Source organism: Temnothorax nylanderi, unplaced genomic scaffold, assembly GCF_030848795.1.
Source record: "Temnothorax nylanderi isolate EJ_2023f unplaced genomic scaffold, tnyl_v1.0 TNYL_tig0051_pilon, whole genome shotgun sequence".
NCBI lineage: Eukaryota > Metazoa > Arthropoda > Insecta > Hymenoptera > Formicidae > Temnothorax > Temnothorax nylanderi.
Window position 1 is genome coordinate 236,425 of NW_027249113.1, and position 24,450 is coordinate 260,874.

The 24,450-nt window shown below is 35.4% G+C and overlaps 1 protein-coding gene across 13 annotated transcripts in view; it reads right to left on the reverse strand.

The window, feature by feature from the left end:
• The window catches only part of Cask (peripheral plasma membrane protein CASK), a 182,042-nt gene that overhangs the window by 124,384 nt on the left and 33,208 nt on the right, over positions 1–24,450 (reverse strand). For all 13 annotated transcript variants that reach the window (XM_071706267.1, XM_071706256.1, XM_071706257.1 and 10 more), the window contains one exon: positions 22,316–22,495. In XM_071706267.1, the coding sequence (XP_071562368.1) occupies positions 22,316–22,495 (180 nt within the window). The remainder of the gene's footprint in view (positions 1–22,315; positions 22,496–24,450) is intronic.

The following is a 24,450-nucleotide window of genomic DNA, read 5'->3' on the forward strand; positions in this document are numbered from 1 at the left end:
CAATAAGCACCTATATGTTATATCACTATTACCGAAATACACGACAATGCATCAATTATAACTTGCTTCTTATCACGTCTTGTCTAGCTTTTGCTTCAATATCATTCGACTCAAACTTAAGCTAAATGAAATATATTATGATAATTAGATTTTGATGAAATCAGTCGCTACTACTTTGCCGCGAGATATTAATAATTAATGCATTGATAATCAATATGCTTATCTACTATTGATATAGAGAGAAAAATTTCACACGTAATTGTTATACGTGTTTCAATGATACAATCAACAGAAATGCATTGTTTAAATTTCACATCCAGTTTGAATTCTCGTTTAGTTAAATACATATATGTATATGTTGAAATCCATCTAAAAAATTTAAAATCGTGAATAGTTGAAATCGTTAAATAGTTATATAAAATCGTAGCAGTTAAAAGGTTACATGTGTTCCAAAATTTTATATTAGTATTATTATATTGTAGCAGTGCTATCGTTTTTATGTTATTTAACTTTTAATTTTTATAATTTTATATTATTAAGTGTTAAATATAATAAATATCTATTTAGCTTTCAAAATGTCATATATATTTTTTTAAAGCAATAATCAACATGATCAAGTATTTATATTAAAAATAATAAAATAAAAATGTTCATGTTACGCAAAAAATGTTTATTTCCACATGATTTCAATGAGAAAAGTTCAGTCACTGTAGTTCTGGCGAATGAGATTTGCTCGAGCTTAATTTTTCACAACCAGGCAAAACTTCGTTAACGTTATATCTCTGTACATTACATTTTTTTAAATTATGTTTGTGCTTTATATCTCATTTTCCTCCGGAGATAAATGAAAAAGATATTAGATCTCATTGCAAAGATATAATACAAAAATTCAATAACGATTTAGTTACTAATGATATCATAATTATAACCAGGCAGCTTCATTATCGTCAATTTAATTTAAAATATTTAATATTAAAATATTAATAAATATTAAGTTTTTTGGAATTTATTATCACATTACATATTTCGATGATATGAGAAAGACTATCTGAAGGATATTAAATATTATTATTTAACACTATTAATAATATTTCAAAACTCGAAATCAATATTTAATCAAAACCGAAAATAAGCATGTTTTAAAAAATTGACTTTATCCATTAAGTAATATTAAAATATATTTCTCATAAATAACATTAAAACGTATTTTCTAAATTTACGTTAATTTATTACAAATAAAATCAATAGCAATATCTTCTCTCTCTGTAAAATAGTAAAGTGAATTCATTGATTCAATACAAGAACTTGATATCAATCACATTAATGTAATATATTATAGGTATACAATTGCAATATTTTGTTATTTTTGCATAATATGAATCTTCTATAGTAGACGTGAAGTAAATGTGTTAATATTTTTAAACGGAATTCTCGAAAACTTAACTTTATTGATTTGTTTGATTTCTCACGGGTAGCAGTCAATTCATCGTAAGAGATAATATTTACTGTAATAACAATACTCTGTATTTCCCTATTAAGATTCACTTTGCAGATTTTAAAAGCATATAACTTAGGCATATAATTTAAGAATAGGTATATAAATTTTATCTCTACAAAATTAATTTATTTTTGTCTATATATTTAAATTAGTAATATATATATAGATAGGTATATATATATATAGTACATTAAAATAAATATCTCTCCATATCTTTTGATTACATACGTGTGATACATGTGCACGCATACACACAAAGTCGCATAAACGATAAGAAGGAAACTGTTAATAATAAAAATATTTAATTTATAATATATATTTGTGTGTACTCATGTAATAATTCAGAGACAAAATGCATTTATTCTACTCAATTACACAAAAAAATTACGATAGTAAATTTACGAAATTAAACTTTGTATCAGAAATTATGTATCAGAAATATTACATTCAGAAATCAGTTATATAATTATACATAAATATATATAAAATCAAGGATAAATTTGCAGCATTCTGTTAAATGCTTTTGTTTGAAAATCAAAATAAATAACAATTAAGCTATTTTACTTTATGGGATATCTATGCACGTACTGTTTCAAGAAAACTTTTCCATGAAAAATTTAGAATAAATGATCGATAAAAATTTTTGCGTATCAATTTAAGTAGCACTAATTGAATAGCTAAAATATTTCACCGACTTGGTATTTGACGTAACTTCAAGTTTTATTTTGTCGTTTTGATATGTAGAATAAATATAGAATAGATAGTTGCAGTTCTTGTATATAATTTCAAACGTAAAATATAACTATGTTATTACAGTCACTTGCGTATATCTATTATACAGTCACACATGGTAAATACATATGTGTGTCAAACATGGTTTCTCCATATAGAACTGAATGTTACATAATATAATTTTACGGAAGATGAATGCATTCATTCTTTTATTTACGTCTGTAAACCCGATTCTGCGATTTACCTTACTTAAGTGGGTCAGCCATGTTTCATAATTTAGACACCTAATTTATCTCGTTATAATAACAACCCTGCCCTAATATTTAATAATTGAGGGCTTCCATGCAAGATGAATGTAAGTCGATTTACATCCCTATTTTTTTGTTGCAAAAGAAAGATAAACTTACAACCTTATAGGTTTGATGGATAACGAAAAGCGTATTCAAAAAGTCCGTCGCGACTAAATAAAAATTTAATACAAAAAACAAATTGCAATATAAATATTTAGGTAACATTTATATCGCAATTTGTTTTTTGTATTAAATTTTTATTTTAAAATGATATAAATAATATGTGTGCATTTTTTGTTTGTATTTACTGTTAAAAAGTCATATTTTTCTCAAAAAGAGTTTTTTGATCCACATTCCTCTTGCATGGAAACTCTCAATTAATCAAAATTTCGCTTCATCCGATAATTAGTCAAAGTACGTTAAATTCTTTGAATTGCTTAAGAACGGATCGCTTAAGAAAAATTCGAGATTCATTCTTTGATAATTAAATTTAACTCTTCATCGTCGTTTCGCAGAGTTCTAATAACAAATAGTGGAGCGTGATAAATGGAAAAGACGTTCGTAACGCTTCGAGTGCGAACTAAGTACTTTGTATTTTATAACGAAATATGCAGACGAAAAATGACGGTTCGTTTAAGCCCGGACTTTTCCTCTTTGAAGCGTGTTTGAGCCGCGCTCAGGTGCTATACTCACATACATTTCATGGTACTAGAAAACTCAAGGGTACTTGCTCGTGCGGCAAATATCGCGATAGCGACAACGGTATGATAATTTACGATCGACGCTCACGATGGCAAATATTATAACGAAAATGTAACTTTAATAGAAATACGTGTACACAAGGCGCACGTTACAGCAAAAGCAAAATTATGGAAAACTCACGCGTGCTGGATTACGAGCGCGAGCAACAATTTTCTCCGTAAATATCTCTGAACAAATTACCAGACGGAATTTTATTTCCATCGCCAAGCTTTGCTCTTACTCTTGCTACAGTATATTTTCCCTAAATTATCATTTATATTTCAAATAAAGTGGATTTATTATATGCAGCTGTATTATAATACATGTGTGTGCGCGCGTAAATGAGCTCGTAACTTGGATCATCGTAATTATGATTAGAGCACACTTATCCCCGTATCCTGAATTTCAATTAAGCTAAATATTATGCAAAAATTAATTGGATATGCTTTGTTCCAATTTTTGAGAGAGAGAGAGAGAGAGAGAGAGAGAGAGAGAGAGAGAGAGAGAACATCGTTATCCTAATCTTATTGCGCTTTTATTTTACCAGCAATTCTTTTAATGACAAAATTTATAGTTTACTTCGAGTTAAATGGTTAAAAATTGTTATATTAACGAAATCATAATACTAAAATTAAAATTCTTCAAATATGTTACATATTGCATAATGAACAGTACATTATAAATTACTTATTTAAAAAAAAAAGGAAAAACCTACTCAATGAAATCCTTTCTGTTTACTTTTCTGTGATGCAGACCGTTCTTCCATCTCGCTAAACGCAATTCTTGGATAGACTATCCTGATTGTATAGCGACGCGAAGTATCCTTGAACCGTAATTCCAGTTAGAATAGAGCATTCTATCCAAGATCTTTCTTTGAACTACTTTCTGCAGAGACTAGCAAGCAACGCAAACGCATTTTCTCATCTGAATCTTAAATCACGAAAACTCGTGCGCGGGACCGAGATAATGATGATTAATTAGCTGCTGCTTCTACGAGTTCTACGTATCCAATAATTAAATCTCGGATAGAAGATAATTATTTTAATATTCTGCCTCAGATGCTGAGGAAATGAAATAAACTAAAAATAAGGTCTAACGTCACTTAATGATGGCAATTATTGTCGTGTAGGTAAATATAACTGAATTTATACTTTGTTGCATAAATTACCGTAATTGTTTGGAGATTTAAAGATTTCTTAATAAAAAGTGGTATGCTAGAACAGAACTTTAAAATCAGTGAAACCGCATAACATGTGATTTCAATCCATTAAATAGCAAGCTAAAGTGATTATAAAACTCCAACTGTGGTAAAATTTCAACTATCTGCAGAGTGAAACGTACTAGAACTATTATGAAATTAAGAACAAATTTATGATCCTTCGGCAAATAAGCGAGATACGTGCACAATATTTAAAAAATAATTCGCTTTATCTCATATAGAGTACGTGATGTGACAAAGACATATTATTTCCATTCAATATTATAACATAAACTATATGATAAATACTCTGACATCTGTCAGAAAATTAAAGAGTATTAATGATTGCGTGGCTCGTAAATTGAGTTTGATTACTTCTACAAATTTTATAAACATTGCGAGAAAAAAATCAATAACACTACATACGTGATTTAGGATTACGCAGAAAAACATGGAATAGTGTACTATCCAATTAAACTGGCAACTTTTTGACTTTGTAACGAAATATCACGCAACACATATATACGAGAGGGAAACGTCCCCCCCCCCCCAATACTTATATGTATAAATAATAATTAAGCGGGAAATCCTCTCCCCTCTAGAGGTACATGCCATACCGACTATCCGGATTAATTAATCTTCCTCCACGTCAGCCGATTGTTGATCTCGCGAACGAGCGTTAATTACCTTGATATTTTGCCGGTGGTACTCCTTCGTGTGAGCGAGATAATATTTGTAGACGTGCGATGGTAAGGATCTCTTGGTCTCCTCGCCGATCCATCGGTGGGCCTGATCAAGACCGGGCGGTTTCGCGACGCGCGCTCCCGGAGAGCGTTGACCGAGTGATCCACCGGGCGAACCTAGGCGGACCACGCTCGCGGATCTATTCAAGGGATAACCGGTCGACGAGCTCGGTGGCGGATGAGTGTGGTAATAAGGATTCGAGGCCGGTCGACCGTCGGCGATGTCAACGTCCCGACGACGCGGCGACAGCGCCTCGAACGACCGCTGCCGCCGTGGGCGTTCGTACCGATGATACTCCTGAGAATACTCTTGATAATGCTCCTGACGGTAATCCTGATGGCGTTCTTGCTGGAAATCCGGGTGGCACTCGTGACGGCGCTCCGGCTCCCGGACGGACGGATACGAGTAGAGCGCCGGGCGTCGCAGCACGCAAGGCTGCAGGCTCAAGACCGGCCTCTGGCAGATCCTGCATGGCGGGCAGACCTGCGGGGTCCACGTGTGATAGCAGCATCCCGGCGACCTGGAGCCAAGCGGGTCCCGGGTCGCGGGGTGGTTCATGACGAACCTCACATCGCATTAAGCGCCGCAACCTCTTCCACTCCCAGGCCACCGGCCACGTTGTGCGTGGCACGTTGTCGCGTCGTCCCGCGGGCGGCTACATCATCGTCGTCGTCGTCGTCATCACCTCGGTCACGCGTGAAGAACGGGCGGCGACACGGCACGCGGACACAGCAACATAGCGATGTAGCCTCACGCGTGGTCCGTCATCGCCCGGCGCGCAGACCGCGTTCAACATAGTTCACATAGTGACAATCCGACTCGGACGCTCGATCGATCACACACACGTCGCTCGAGATGTCCGCGCGTTTCACTTGGGACTACTCTCATCCGCGTGAGAGGAACTGATATTTATTTTCCTCCCACGTAACGCTAAGAGAAACGAAGGAAGAAGATCGATATTGCTCCGGCAGCTGCGATAAATGCTGAGTGCCAACGAAATCAAATGTTTGAACAGTAAAAATTTTGTTTTATGATGCATTTCGTCGATCATAAGTTCGCTCCGCGTTAACCGTTGTCTACTGTTTAAGATTGAGATTATAGATAATTAGCTAATTAGCGTTAATTCGTAGTTGCGTATGTATGAGATTACGGAAGATAGAATAGTCAGAATTGGAGCGGTGCGCGTTAGCGACACTATCTCAGACCGGGGCTTGTCTCACTCTGAATATCATAACTCTTGGCTTAACGCTAACCAGTGCAGCATGAGCCCTGAACTGCATGCCGCTACATACAAACTTCTAATGTCTTCAGCGTGCATCTACGTAACGTACAACGGCTTTATGTAAACAGGAAGACCCCGAGAATCGCGCGAGGAGTAATAAAGACCTGCACACGACTGCAATTCACTGAAAGAACAGTGTGACACCAAGCGAGCGAGAGAGAGAGAGAGAGAGAGAGAGAGAGAGAGAGAGAAGCCCGTAAATTATTTCTGCGTGAATCCAACAGTAGAATACAATGACAATATCGAGGCGGCCATTTGAAATACGCTGAAATTTCGAAATCGCCCGAGGCTAATCCCTAATTGCTTCGCGTAATTTAAAAATGGATAGAGTGTATTTGTACGAATTTTAGAAATAGATTATAGGCATTGTATTTGTCAACCTAAATTAAATAAATTTTATACATTTAATATAAACGTGTAACGGCGTTATAATGTGTATGTGTATTGTAATCAAGAACAAGACCAGCTTGAAAGTTTATCCGATACGACAAGAACTATAATATGAAACATTGCGTTGTTATGTAGAATATAAGACAAAGTTTTAAAGACTTTTAATTGGCAGATCAGTCATATCTTATTGTTAGATTCGAGAATGCAAGTAAATCAAGAAGCTATGTATATACATATATATACTGCGCAAACTATTAAGAAAGTTAAAAACAGAGAAGATTAAGAAGCCGCGCAAACGACGTCAGAAAGAAGATAAGAATTGCGTATTCTGTGTTTCTGAGATATTTCATGCAAAGTTAAATGATAATCTGCATGTGAAATGGTAATATGAAAGGGGAATTTCGACGTATACGAAAGCTTATTAAAGAGAACTAATAATAATATGTTAATAATAATATGTAAATGTGCGCAGGCATGAATTATTGTTCATATGTGGATTATAGATCGTAATTATAGTGCGCTTAGTTAAATGCAAATAAATGTACTTCGTTGTTGTAATCTCGAGATTAGAATGAATACGTAACATTACAATACATTTAATCGTAGATCTAATTTATATATAATTCCTAATTTCCTACTGTTCCCTACGTAATTCTCACAACGAAATAAATGGTGTTTAATATTAAAGCAGGGAAAAGCACGTGCAATTTAATTATAACTTAGTAAAATTGAAAAATTTTGTAGTCCTTGAGTTTTAAAAAATAGCCGTTCTATAAGAAACTTTAATTATACTTTGTTTTTACAAGCGGAGTAACAAGATTTCGAGTAAAAAAAAAACAATATGAAGCAAAACATAGAGGAAACCAGTTTGGCTTTAAAAATCTCATAAGAATCTCGGGCTTATCGCCCAAATCGCTAGACATTTGCCAAGAAATTTTCTTGGATCTTGCCGACTGCTCATTGGCTCGGCTCTAATTTGAGGTGTAACGTGAAGTGAATTGCGATTGCGGAGTGAGAAACGAGTTAATTTTGAAAGAAATTTTACTTTGGAAGAAATCCAAGATGTGAAAGCATCGCTCTAAGGGGTGATCGAGGATCAATGTAGCGAGATCAGGATGGAAAAGAGACATGTATACGCGTTGAATACAAAATAGCGTGGCTATATTATGCGCTTACCAGCCATGATGCTCAAAACTTGTATCACGTATATGATGTTTGTGTAGCACAGAAATAGGATGCGCAACTTGCATATTAGAGAGGATCACAGTTAGTGCGAGTTAAAATGAAGCCGCGAGGCGTTATTTTACAGACGAATTGCTTACTTCTATTTCGAACAAACTAATATTGGCGAATAGAATTAGAGAATATAACCGCAATTTTGTATTAAGTTTTGTAAGGGCAATTTATATGTACTTTTTTCAAACGTGATTGGTTTCAAATGTTGTACGTATGTTGTCTTAATATTCGCGCTTATTTTATACTTTCCTCTAATGAAGGATTTATCTATAACGTAATGGAGATTATTTTCGACAGCAAATAAGTTCTGAATTTTTCATATTCTTCAAAGAAGAGAAGTATTATTACAGCCAACGTCCTGTAAAAAAAAAAAAATATGTATTCTAAACGTTGAAGTACTGCGATGCATTTATCCTTTCTCTTGCAACCCGCACGAAAGTTTCCACCGTCGTGCATTCTCGCGACCCTTTCCTTATGTACCAGCATGCACTTTTGTACTTCCATTTGCTTAAATTCTCATTCCACAACGTGGGTTCTCTCCTTTCGCTACGCTCTTTCGCTGTTTCCTTCGTGACGGTCAAGACTCAGTTTCCGAACCGAGCTTCTTAGAGGATTGGCAGTGTCTCAAAAGCGTTCGCCTTTTCTTTCCGAGTTTTTACTTTGTACACGCGAGATCTTATAAGGTCGTATATATTCGTATTACCATAGACAGTGTGAGAGAGAACTGGTTTTTTTCTTATGAAGTAAGAAGTTAGCTTCTGTACACGATGTAACATGACGTATAAGTTATGAAGCACGAATGGTATACTTTATGATAACAAGAAACACTGTTTATTGCCTCCTACAAGATGAAAATCGGTAAGCCTTCCTATGCAAAATATATTCTGAGATACGTAAGCACAACATAAAATTGAATTGCGCCGTAAGTTTCGTCTTAGCAAGCAGTAAATGGATATTCATTGCAACAAATATGGAATATAGAGAATGTATAATATAAATAATGCAAAATAGAGAATGTAAAGTATCGCCGATATTGAAGAGCGCGATTTTAGTACCGAGTGGTGCGACCAATTTTGATGTGCAATCAAAGACGACTTTAATCCAGGCTAAACGTAATCGGTGTAATAATCGTAACGAAACATAATATACCGTAAAAAAAAGTATTGCCTGCATACATGTTATTCGCTTGCAAAATATTCAGAATTGCGTTTTCGTTCTTTTCTTATTTTCGCATACAGAAGATATAATTATTGTCGGCTATACGCCTGTTCGGATAAAGTAATCAATATACCTAAAGTATCTACCTACATCTAAAACTGCAGTCGGGAAAAGCTGACTCCTGTTATAAAGCTGTCCTATTTAATTGCTCGATTCAATTCGTGGCTAAAGCCCGAAGAAATAGCGCCCCATTACGTATTCAGACCGGTAATTTCCTAGCTGAGCAACCTCATTCTTCTTACTTACAGATGCCCATCGGCTTGTTAATTGATTCGCGGTCAAGATATGCACCGAAAGAAAGACATGCACTTGCGCACGCGGACAACATTATTTAAACCTTTCTTCACGGCCGATTTATAAAGTTTCATTATTTCCGCCGCATTAGCCATTCGATCGCGAATAATGCTCTATTTTATATGTTTCTCCACCTTCTCTACCTGGAATCATCACCGTATTATCTCGAAAAATCGGAGCCCGCAATCCCTTTAGGCGTTGACTCGACTAATCGGCGAAAGTGGACGTGGGATGCGTGCGTCGTCGGGCGGGAAAGTATCGGATTACTCTGAAAAAAAAGGGACGTTGCCGGAAGCTACAGGATTTCCCGTGCATTTACATACGAATCCAATCTCGGCACAATATGCAATATCGTCCTCCGTCAACTGCCAGATCTTCGTTTCGCCACATATCCTTCCCGTCCCACTTCCGCGCGCATGACGTTAGTCATATTGATTCACGAATCGACACACGTATATCTAACTTACTCCCCAGGAAAAGAATCTCTTCTTCGAAACTCTCGTGTGCCGTCACACATACGTTATATTACATTCAATCTATTAGTATCATCCAATCCAAGATGTTATTGTTTTGCCAATTAAAAAAATCTTTTACGAGACATCATTTTCTATTCCACGTAATAGCGCAATGTTTTATATCACAATTCTTGTCGCATCGGTTGAACTTTCATACTAGTTCTGTTTCTGATTGAACGCGTTGGAACAATGCCGGCCAATCCTGTCGAGATGAATGCCAAGTTTCAATGATAAAGTTTCAAGTCGAGCGAGAAATTTTCTTTCTAGACATTGGATATCACACCTCGTGCTAGCATTACAACATATACATATATGTATATATATGTTAATATGTATATATATCATCTTTCAACGAAATGTCCAAAGCTCACGCCACTACCTCGGCGATTTAAGCGCTATCGATTTTAATTTCATATAATTGATTGAATAATCTGGCTATCGTTATTAAATTGATATAATTCATCACGGAATAATGCGACATCAATTATAGGTGGTATTAATTGCTATCAGAAACTCGTAATAATATTAAAGTAAGTAGTCAATCTACATAATCAATAATTACTCACGTCATACTCATAAGGTTACGTCTGTATTTTCAAATAAATATTAGGATAATTTATATATATACATATATATATATATATATATATATATATATATATATATATAAGCGTGAATTTGACGTCACTGACATAACTGGATATGAAAGCTTCCGGCCACAAATTCATTAGATCTACAATAATATACGCGTTCAATAGTGAAAATTGGAGAAACCGCAAAATATGACATTTTAACTGTAATTTCTATTCAGTAGATTAAATAAAAACAGCAACGTGGGTAGCAAGAATACCTTTCCAAGGTCGAACAAGAAGTTTCTTTTAGCCTTTACAAACGAGAACTTAAAATATCTTTTTTTATACCTTGGGGTGCGATAGAAAAATGTGCGTAAATTTGGTGGAATAAGTACAACGAGTCTGTAGAGAATACGGGAGTATCAAAGAACTAAGAGCGTTGAGAGAAGCGCGGGGGATGAGGTAGGTAAGTGCAAAATCGCCGAAGGGAAAGAGATAGAAAGCCGCTTAAGAAGAGGTTTGCTCTGTACGTGTGTACGAGTGTTGGTTTCCCACCGTCCTCCTACATCAACGACTCCATCAATTCACTACACACACACACACACACACACACACACACAAACCCACACATTCTCTGAATTTGCGCTTCCTTTCCATTCTCAAAAATCTGCCACTCGCCATGCATTCCGCCTTGCCGCCATTAGTCATCCGCCCGCACCCTCGCACCTCCCTGTACAAAATCCAATCAATGCACTACCGTACAGGAGCGCTGCGATTTTCCACAAGACAAAAGAGTCCGGCAAAGAAAATTATTTGATTACTTCATCATTCATTTTACATCGTGTTTTATTGTATTTTATTTATTTATTTCATTTTTTTACTATAGTTTTATTCATTTTGTTAGTATTTAGCGATTTGTATTAATTTTATTTATAACTTCATAAATCATACATGCAATACTGTTTTATTTGTCATCGATTATCCGAGATTTGTATTCAACAAAAAATTATTGGGAAGATTTGCAGAGTTTTTATCTAAAAATGGCATTTTTCTTATAAATATACATTTTAATTAAAAAAGTAATATATAGCAATAAAACAGGATGTTTGAACTTGCTACAAAGCAAAGCACGAAACAAGAATATTTATGAAAGAAATAAAACACGTCAGGCATGAAGTGGATTTTCTATCTAGGAAACGATACTATATGTTATTTCTCGTTAATAAAGATTTACTTTCGAAAATATATTGCCTATTACGCCTGAACGAGTTTTATCCCGCTTTCGGACACGCTTAGTTCACTATGCCAGAGAAATGATAGCAGAAAACAAAGAACAGTCTAATAACTGGATAATACGCAACTTTTAACTTTAATAAAAGTACAGAAATTCGGGTCGATGAGAGTTGGAAGCTTTCCTGCTCTATCAAGCGAACGCGACGATAGAGAACAGAACTCATTAGACTAAAGATGCTGCGCGTTATACAGTTGGCTAACCACACGGCGAACTTCGGCTGTAGGTAATTGGCATTTCCGGACAATTGCAAAGTTTTAGATATTACAATTTGCAGAGGTAAAAACAACCCTTTATTAAAAAGGCTCTATCGATAAGATGCATTTATGTGGAAAATGTAATTCAAGTTATTCATCTGTATTATCATAGTAATTAACAATATAATACAAGCTATTTATTTTCTCTGTCATTCCAATTCGTATAGATATTTGTAGCGGCTAATTGTAATAAATAATAGATACATTATAACGAGAAACAAATACAACTCACTAAAATAAAGTATACCCCAATTATAATACAAATTTTAAATTATTTAATATTAGAATTTAAAAATATACGTGACAAATTAATTTTCAATCAATATTGTTAAAGTACGTTTTTTAAAAAATTTATCTAAAATCTATATTTTAACAGAAATATAATTTAAAATTTAATTATATTGTGTTTTTTATTTGAAATCGACTTTAGTATAATCCTCTAATTATAAAAAATATAGTTAAAGGAATATCCTGTATATTATATTCTGTATTAATTTCAATGTCAAAAAAAGCATTTATTGATACTAGTACTTAAATATATTAGAGACATACATTTTGTTACTTTGATTTTAGATTCGATTTTTGATGGGCTATGTTAACAATAGCAACGACAATCTAGTTCGTCCGAAAGAGGATAAATTCGAAAACGACAATTCCGACATGCGTACGATATGTACATACGTGTATACATATATCGTTCTGTCCACTCGCGTGCAACTGTGCCAACTCGGGTTTTGTTAGAGCCAAACTGCAAAAATCTGTCGCTAGTGTCAGTGACCCGTATCAAGACCCGCTCGCATAAAATAGTAAGATAAGATCGAGCTGCTACTGCTTAATAAAATAAATCAATTATATAACAAAGGCGAGCACAGTTTGAGAGGTAACGATCGAAGGAAATCAATATAGTAGGACGGGTAACGAATACGATTAGGCTGTTCGAGCTGCAAAATTATTGGTTTTCGTTCAACGAAGACTTCTGCCGCGATCAAATTTATCAACGGCCGCGGCCAGCGGCAGCTAACGAAACGTCGGCAAGATTGCTTCCACCAGCGACACGAACTGATAACTTCATTTGTACACTGAAGCAGTTTGCCGACAACGGAAAAATGTATGTGTCGTACTTGTCCGTTTGCGCTAGTTGGGAAATGGCACGCACGTAGATTTTTATGAAGCTTTGCACGAATGTCACAATGATGGAATGTCAAACGGATTGATATTGTTTGGCATTTCATGAAACGGGCAAAATGGCAAAATGGGAGGAAGATGATGTGATATTTTGTATTGAACATAAATTATTTAAATTTATTATAATTTATTTTTGTTCTCGTTCGTGTGTGTGTGTGTGTGTAAATACGTTATGTATTCTTCCCACAAAAACGCACAAGACAAGAATGATTTCGGAGTTAAATAGAAAAAATATCTATTGCTGGAAATTATATAACCGTTTGTAGAAGATAAACATACATTAAAATAATGTAATATAATATAATTAAGTGTTAAATATATTGATATTAATCATACTCATTAGCAAATTAATTACTAAGCAAAGAGATACGTATCTAAATATATTCGGTTATTATTTTCATTCATTCATGTACGTGTGTTATAATCAATACTCCCTTTTACAGTGTATAAATAAAATAACTTTGTAACTTTGTTAAAAATAGAGCTATAATGAAATCAGTGTTCTAGAAAAGTTAATCTTTCAAGTTATGCCAAAGGTTATATATTATAGAAGATATAGTTTCTAATTAGATTATAAGAAAATAATTATTACACGCGAGTGATCTTAAAAAAAAAAGGGATAAGAAAACTCATTATAATTTTATATCATCATCTTTTCCCATTTGTACATATAATGCACGCCACGCGTGAGCGAGCTACGAAACGAACGTTACGCAAATCCCTCGAGATATGAATATGTATAAATATATATATATATATAGTTTCACTTAAATTCCGCTGGGCAAACAGATGATACATCAATACATACAAGACTCAAATCGAACACCAAGTCAAGCTAAATATGACGATAAAATCGCGGCTTTGCTAAACAACCATGTGACACCAGATGCGAGTCAACCGACTGGCGATCGAGCTACTCGATTAGCGAGCAACTGAAGCGATCTATAGGAGAGGGAGGTCCTAACGCGAGGTCAGCATCGTGGTCGTGAATGGGGAGGATTAGCAACCGCGAAAACTGAGACCAGCTTCAACCTACGAAACGGTGTATTTTCAGAGTCGTTCACCAAGATGGAGGAGTGACGTAACGCACATTGAGACGGAGTGATCTGGCACTCTCTCTCGCGCGGTACCGGAACCGAGCACCAAGGTGTATCACTAGAGTACGGTAACACACGTAAGCCGGCGCTGCGCAACGCCGCGAGTATAGTGGAGGCCGTAGAGGGTGCCGTTACGCTCGCGAGAGGTCGGGTCGGGGATATGGCTACACTACTGCTTGTTTACGGATCGCGCGCGGCCACGACGCGAGCACCTCCTCCGCGACTACCCTTCGGCACGCGCGATTTGCGACCTCGTCGGTGGCGGCAGCGGTGGCGGCGATCGCGCGGGCCGCGCCGAGCGAGACACGTCGTCGTCACACGTCCTCCGCGGTCGGTCGCGTCGAGCGTCAACGACGAGCGATCCTCCGCGAGCCACCTCCACGTGCTGCGCGAGCACGATCGGCTTGCGGCGAGTCCACGTTGACGTCGTCGTCGTCGTCGTCGTCGTCGTCAACGCAGAACCTGTATATGTGTGTGGAACAGAGGGGTGCGGAACGCGTCGCTCGCGATCTACGTTCTGCGGCATACTAGCTCTCCTGCCCTGACGCCCGCCACCCACCCCCCCGGCTCCAGTAAAACCCCTCCCGCGACCCTTTCGGGGACCACCCGCCCCGTACGTCAGATCCTTCCTTTCGCCCGCCACCCTCCTGCACAACGGCTCGCTAGCACGGAGCACGGAGCACCGAGCGCCATGCCACCCCCGCATCGGACCGACGTGCGCGACCGTTTCGCAGTACCGTCAGCCAGCGCCGGTAGCTGCCACCACCGGACGGGGTTGCGACGCGTTGCGTATGCCGCCGGACGACGGACGATACGGCGCCAATCAATCGTGATCCAGTTTCAAGCCCGGCGGATACTTTCTTCCGACTCTTCCGTACCCTCGTACCGCTCGTTCAACTGCCCAAGTGGGTCTTGCGACAAGTATTAGCACTCTGGGAACATCCCTCCCGCTTTTATAGACCTTTCTAGTGCTTGATATGAACTTCGGTACACATTGTGATAATGAAGTGAACTAGATCTAACGAATAGTTAAGATGGTTAATCAGCGTTAATCCCGCGAATAAAAGACGTCTAATTAAGAAAAGTTGTGCTTACTTCAGAATAAAAAAATTAAGGATAAGAAAAATATTATCGATTTAAATTATACCATAAAATACATCTCTTGCAGCCCCGTTAATTTTTGCGAAACCAATTAGCGTAAAACAAATTAGCGTAAAATGATTATTCTAATGTTATTACGTCGTTGTAGGGAAGTGCGAATATCGTGTAAAATCAATACGTATCCACGCAACGCCTTTCCTACAATGTTTGTAAACCTTTTTTCCTATCATACTCTCTGCTATTTAAAAATAATTAGCGTTTATTATAAACCTGCAAACTAGCCTCTTTCCTAAAAAATACTAATTATGTATATAATTTTACTAAAATACTAATAATGTATATAATTTTAAAGTCACTACGGAGACCACTTATCTAATAATATAAATATTTTTTAGTTTATTAATATTGCTTTGACTATTTTTACTTCTTTTTTTGTTGTATATCATGAATGAACTAATCACTTTTTGTAGCAATTAAAATAATAGCAAAGCTTAAAAGAGTTTTGAAATTGTAACATTCAATAATAAGTTATAAGTTTATGGACAAAAGATATTCAAAATTAATTAATTTAGTAATTTTATTAAAGTTTATGTATTATAATTTAAATAAATGTAACTACGCAAAATTTTTAATAAATATTTCAAGATTTTAAAAAGGGTCGGAAAATATCACTCTTTTTCGCTTTAAATGAGCATAAAGTACAATATTATCCTATATGCTTACATAGGAACAAGTATCGCACCAGTGTGCAATATTTTAATAATGTATTTTAGAAATTTATTAAAATCGCGAAAATCTTAATATGAAGATATTATAGTTACAATAATTTTTTCATACACTTTTAAGTCATAAGTGATCGAGGTTGGTCAATACTATTGTTATTACAAATATGTAAAATAATAAATATATATTTCGTTAAAAAAAGAACTTTTTACATATTATACATTATTTCAAAATTAATCAGTTACATGTCATATTAAAATACATGGTGTAAAAAATGTATGATGTATTATATTAAAACTAATTTTGATGACATATTGTCTATAATAGTATAATACGTATATGATAAATGAAAATATTCAATTATATTAGTTTTAATATAATATATTAGGGTTTTTTCAATATCGAGTGTTTTAACGCGATCGTGTTATATGACTCCGCTTCAAGTTATATAAAATTAAGTTATCAGTTATGGACAGATCATAAAAGATTTATAAATTTGGCACGTTATAAGAATAAATACAATTAATAATCCTTAGCGCGCTTTTTATTAAATAAATTTCTATGGATATACCAATGCCACTGTGAAACATTTCCTTTCTTTTATCTATGCTCATGACATATATATCAATAAGATCTTTGAATATTATTTTTTTACACCAATTTATACAATATTTAACTCTGGAAGAATATAAGAAAGCCAAAGCGCAAGCTCAATTTAGAAAAATATTTGTGAATAGAAGGAAAGGAAAATAAAGAAACATGGCTATAAATATTAATTTTTAATTTTTTCCTATCATATTTTACGAATATTAATTTACTTTTTTTTACATAAATATATACACGTAGAAAAAAGAGCTCAAACTATATAAACATCTTGTTCCAATCTTCATCGATCATGAAATACGACCGAAACAGATTTAGACAAAAGCTTATATTCTAAAAATATATTTTACCTATTATAAATTTATTTTACTTCTCTGTCTGTTTCGTTTCTATTATTGATTTATGTAATAAATTCGAAGATTCCATCAATTATAATGAATTTGGTATCATAAAAATTAATGTTCTCGTAGTGTTCTCAACTGTGTATTCTGAACCCTCGCTTATATGTAGATATATAAAGCGCTTGGTAAAAGGTATGAAGAATTACGATATGTTTACTAAATTTAAGAATAACTTTTTTACCAAAATTGCTTTGTCATAAATCGAGCTTATATACATTCCAGAATTAAATATTTATTAAGATATTAGTCTATATTAGTGTATCTATTCCAAGACAACGAATGTATGATATTATATTTATCTATAGATATATATTTTTATATTTTCATCTCACATTCTTAATTTTTTAATATTTAACAATAACCTAAGTCAAGAAAAAAGTTTTAATGTTTTCAATTATTTTTTAGTATCCCATGTTTCATATATCTTATTTGTACAAGATAGGATATAATTTTCATACATACAATGTCTCAAAATTATAATAAAAATGTAAAGTATTTACCGGTACGATGCGTAGCGGAGTTATAGTAAACGTTGATCTGTAAAATATAAATATATTCAAGTTATAATAAAATAATTATTTTAAAAAATAATTACTGCACGTAAATTTTATTCGTGCTTCAAATTACATAATGTAAATTTTTTAAATATAAATTTTTGTAAAATTTTTGATAACGATCTGTGTAATAAATAATAGATAAATAATAAACTACTAACCTTCGGGTTGCTCCGCTATTGCCCGATGCCTTCCCCGGCCTCCTCCTCCTCTCAGGTTTCTTTATTGCTTCTTCATGGCACTTACATAACACTCACTCGCGAAAACAAAGTTAATTAGATCTGCGCAATATTTTAAATTGTCGACGCGCGTTAATCGCTCGCGATACGTATTGTATTATAAATTATATTATAAAAATAAAGAAAGAACGCGAGGAAAGCAAGCAAAAAGTTTGCGCAAAACTACGATCTATTCAATATCCAAATTTCGTAATTCGTACCATTAACAAATACTAAAATACGGATTTAATTACGGATCGAATTAATTAATCGCGCGAGATGACGTTCTTGTTAATTGTCCGATAAAAATATCCGAAAGATAACGCGACGAAATACGGGGCACCACGCACCACTACCTGCTCGTTCGATTATATCGGCGTGCGAACGAGAGTGCAGCAACCTTAGGTTAGATCTGTTCTACAATATGTCGCTGTCGGATATCGGAACGCACTACGGAGCCGACGCGACGGTGAACAAATTCCTTCCAGTGAGAGAATTATTTTTCGGAAACGACTTCTCATTGGATCATCGGCAGCGTAGTGTTTTCCGATATCCGACAGCGATATACGACGTATTATAGAACAGGCCTTACGAAAACTCCTCGGCGCGCGCGTTTGTTAGAGCGGCGGCGGCGGCGGCGGCGGCCTTTATGTAAATGATTTGACGAACTGACAAGAAATTTAAAGCACGATAGCTATCACCTCGACACGCTTGCGAATCGTCAATCGAATTGATTAATCGCGCGAGATAACGATCTGTTAACTATCCGTAGGAAAAACCGAACATAACGCGGCGAAATACGGAGCAGCACGCACCACTACCTACTACCTGTTCGTTCGAGTGTCGGCGTACGAATGATAGCGCGGCGACCTTACGAAAACACCTCGGCGCGCGGCGGCGGTTTTTTGTAAACACGGCACGCAGTATGACGTGAGACAACAAAATGCCTTCAATCAAATTATCGTCACCTCGAAGTAATACTTTTAAAATTCTAAAATCTATTCGCGCCAAATATTCCTTTAAATTTCCAAGAATAGTTTATCGCGCATTTTATGTTTTATATTGTAGATTTTTTCGTATCGCTTAAGGCAATAATTAAGTTGCTTGTTTGGGAATTTTCATTAAAGAAAAATCAAATAATTTTTCTGTAACAAGCAAAAATCGCTGTTGATAATAATATTGTTAATATCAACCGATTGTTATAATGTATGTAGTAACTGTAAGTAAAATCCACTTCAAATAATAATTTGAATCAGATTCTGCTATTCTATTTATAATTTTATATATCGCGCATCGTAACGCATGTATGTATTTTAATGGTTTAAATGTTTTTCGTATTACACGATATTTAGAATTATAAATAGAATTTTATCTTGAATTCTGATGCAATTATAGATCATCTGAAGAGGTATTAAAAAACCAAAAAACAGAATTAATATTATTTAAATTGCGAAAATCAATAATAGATCGCCGCTAAGAAGCGCGATATTATTGAACAACTTCGATTGCTTCTAATTCAAAAAATATTGCAACCTCAACATTTTCATATATTAAGATTTTCCATTTAAATTAATTTCTAGATTATAATATTACATTTTAAGAAACGTTTTACATGGTCAATAAAAATTCATTGTATGGTTTCTCGATTAGAAAAAATATGTTTGTTAAAAAAAAGCATTGTTCAAATGCATAATTTATTACAATATTTTATATATATGTTGCGATATATGCAGACATGTAACATGTTACAAGGTGTAAACCTTGAATGTATTTCATCAATCTTTCCCGAAATATTAAATGTATTCTTTCCTTGAAAGCTTATCGTGTACCGGGTAAATAGATGGATCAAGAGCTCTCTGTCTTTTTCTATCATGCATTTTAATGTATAGCTGTGCATGGATCAATCCTGTTGCCACAATATTATTTCCTGTCCCAGCGAAGCAACAAGTTCTACTGTCCACTCTCGTGGATATCGATTAAATATATTTTTTTCTCGGTTTACACGACAGAGATTCAAAGATTCTAATTTTAATTTTGTATCAATTTTAGATTTAATTACAAAATTTTATATATATAATAAAAAATAACATATCTTTATTTATATTTTATCGTATGTAACGCTTACGTTTCATCGAAGTTTAATAAATAACGTCTTTAATAAACACCTTTATATTGAACGACAACCCAATGCATATTTCAAAACATAATACATTGATCGACGAACGTATCGCGCTATCTTTTCGATTCAAGATGGAACGATCGAAGTAAGTTAAATTCAAAGAATGAGGATTCTTCTAATGAACACTCCGTCGAGCATTTATAGGTAGCGATATCACTTCTTGCGGAAAAAATGAGAGAGCTGCAGCTCCATGCTCCATCAAACCATTCAACGTATGTAATTAAATGCATCTCGCGCCAGACGCTCTTTTTATTTTTGCCCGTTCCACTTGTGTCGCTAATCGAAGTAGGGCGCCACATCGATTTTGGCCGTATCCGGAGCGCAGTGCCAAATATCAAGTAAAAGGGCGCAACCGGGTTCTCCATTTCTCGAGACGCCGATCTAAAATAGGACCAGACAGAAACGCGGACGGAGGCGGAGGTGTGCAAATAAGTAATGAGCATCGCGTTATCCTCAAGGATAAAGATGAGATTAATAAGACGCCTAGTAACGAGGATAGTTATCAGAACGCTCCGCGGCCCGTTTAAATCCCGCGTTCTCGATCTATCTCACCGCTTTTCGCGCTCCTTTTCTCTACATTTATCTTACTAAAGCTATAACTCTTTCCTCCCTGCCTTTCCTACTCCGCTCCGCAACAGCTACGGGATTTTTAACCGAGAATTTTAACGATCGACCTACATTTCCGCGCCCCATTTACGGTATATCCTACGGTAATGTCAAACACCCGCGATAAATATGCTAGCGGGACCAACTGTGATCACCGCTGTAAGGACAAACAGCAATGCAACGGCACGGTTAGACGATTATCGGGATACCCACGTCGGAATAGTTTGCGGAAAATCGCCACACAAATCGTCCGACACCGATCGATCTTTTCGCGGATTTCACAGGCTTTTATATTTAAAAGCCACCGCTTTTATATTTAGAAACCACCGAATATATCTCGCTGCCACATAAATGCATGCAAGCGACACAAATACACATACTTGTGCATATGCGAAATTATTATCGCATACGTGTAAAATTTGATGGCACATATTGTGTCAATTAAAATAATATAATAATCGTCGTATATAATTAAATATTCTTATAATAATCATCATACACTTTAAAAATTCCGACAATACTTATCAGAATTAATTTACGAATTATTTTATGTATAGTATAGAATATCCCGTAATCATCAAGCAATATTTTGAAAGTATATCCTGAAGATTAATTAAAATCAAAATCATAATATAAAAGCATTATGTCAGAATGCTCTTAAGTTAAAACTAATTACAACCTCAACAGTTTCGTATCAGGACTTTCGATTCTAATTAACTCTCGGAATATATCGTTAAAATATTATATAATGATTACGAGATAAACGGTATAGCTTCTTCTATCAATTTATAGTTATTCTTAAGAAATCACTTTGTACAATTCAAGCTGTAATTAATCATCAATACTTCCTATTTTCTTATTAATTGGATTCATTCACGTGCACAATTGAAAAATCGTTATTGATACGTAATGATAGACGCGAATCAAGTCGCGCCTGATTTACGTTTACGCTTGGATAATTGCAAATGCGGCGCAGTCCATAGCTACCGATCGATTTAGCAATAACTGCTTGACGCAACAATGCAATCTCAAGCTGTTGTAATTCCCGACATTAAGCAAAAAAAATATTTCAAGCACAAATTATTCGTTAATAAATTGAATTTATATCAAGAATTGATTTAAAACGTATCGATTGCTTTTTTCACAAGTTTCGGCAATTTTCTTGATACCGGGGACGTACATGTAAAGTGATTGTGTGTAAATATAGATATAAAACTGATATAAAAATCTTTTTTTTTTTTATAGTATTGCGTCACTTAATATATTCAGAGAGTTAATTAGAATCAAAAGTCCTGATACGAATAATTTAAATCAAAAAGACTGGCTTGTAACAGAAGCAAGTCGTTTATTCCAGCGTTAATTGTCTGACTTTAAATCACAATGTACTCACCCTCATATGCGGCTGGACCAATAATTCGTGAAGTTCTCGAAGATCGGCTCTATCGATATTTCGCACCGCCGAATGCTCTGCTTCCCGAAGGATCTCTTCAACCTCACGAGCACGTTGGACCGCATCCGTCTGCGGTGCTCGATACGGTGCTGGTACACGACCTGAGATTCTATCATAAAGCTGAAAATTAAAAATATCTACATCAATAGGAGTTCCCCCGATTTCTCTTGTAATTATTATTTTTTGTTAGCATTTATGCAATCTCACATTTATCTAACAAAAAGAAATTATTGTCATACATTTTTCAAAATGTGACCGATATAAATTAAACAGTTGAAATATTCCATTTTATTTTTATTAAAATGCCAAAAAGTATAGCATTTTAATAAATAATTAACGAAAACCTTATTAAAGCTATCTAACAATTAGTATTCAAACTTTTCTGTGCCATTGTTTACCTCATTTTATTTCAAGAAATATTCTTATGAGAACGCAATATAAAAAATTACTTTAAATCATAAATAACACATAAATATAATACATAATATAATAAAAAATTGAGTTTATCGAGAGGGTTGGAAATCAAGATAATTATAATGTTATTAGACGGTATACCGAAGTTGAAAATAGTTCACAAGCGGTCCATGAGATGTCCTGATTATACAGCAGACGCGCTTAAATTTGCTTGAGCAACCGGTGTCACTTTTATTTCCATAAACTTCAAAACTTGCCGAACTTTTAACCACTGGCAATACGCGCACCCTTATATTTCTGCCGAATCGAACGAATTTACTCACCAGGAGACCCGCGATTTCGAGCAGGTCGCCGGCTAGCTCGGCGTCGCCGATGAACATCAACTGACAGAGGTGCATCTCTGCTGCATAAACAGTGCACGTAAGCCTGACCGCACTAGGACCACGTGTGCAGCATGGTCCCAGCACGCGGCTCGTTTCGGCCACGTGACACTTCAGGAACCACCGAGGAACAGGTTTACATTTGTACGCGCGTTGCCGCGACAGTGCGATCCTTCGATCGTGCGTGGCATGTTGTTTATCGGGATTCCGCGATTTCCACGGCGGCCATCTTGCCAGCCCGGAGCAGGCAGCGCTTGCGTGCTTTTCCTCGAAAGGAACGATAGTGGGCAGTTCCCGTTCCCGCGGGATATCCTGCAGGGGTTTACGTTATCCCTCGCGGTCGAGGGGAGGATCGCTGAGGGAAAGCCGAGGATAGGGTGGCTCCGCTCTCAGTGGAAAAGCTCAAGCTCTGCAGCGGACGGGACTCGACCGCGCGAAAAGGGATGCTGTCCAAGATGGCTGCCGATTCGGGCGGGATGAAAGATAAATTCAAACGTTGCGCAAGCAGCGCGCGGAAAGGGGTTGACGGTCGTTACCCACACTTGATAAGAAATATTCTGTTTTATCCTACGCGCCGCAAAGGCATTCTGTTTCTGTTACTTGCAATTGATTGCAGATTTTACTGTTTTGATAGGAATAAATGACGTAAAAATAATTTGAGACGTGAGAACGAAAGTACGATTATGAAATGCTCATCTGTGAGATAGTTACACGAAGAAAAAAACTGTTTGAATGAATAAAACTGACGATGCTCCTCGTTCAAAAGAAACGTCAATTAATGGAATAAAACTTTGCAATAAAGATGATATTGTATAAAATGATACTATTAACATATAAATATTATTATATTGTATTTGAAAAAAGAGAATAGATCCATTATACAGTAAACTTTTTCCGAATTTTCATTGAATTAGGAACAAGAATTTTGCTTTCTCCTTGGAAAAATTAAGCGGCCCGCTTATTTCAATTTTCATCTCGACATCACGATGGAATCATAAAGAAAATTGCTAAAAATTTTCCAAGGTAATTTTTGATATTTAAATAAATAAACTCCTTTACCCCCAACCTGCACAGAATCGAGGACTAACTTATTACCGGATGAGACCCGATCGTAATTACAGAAATTCATACAACAAAATAATAATTAAACAAAGATAAGATGTAGCAATCGATTGTCGCACAATCGGAAGATAATCGGATTGTTTAATTAAGGCCAACTTATGTTGAATATCTCAAGTTATTGAGGGACATACATATTACCATTTTCGCAATAAATACGTG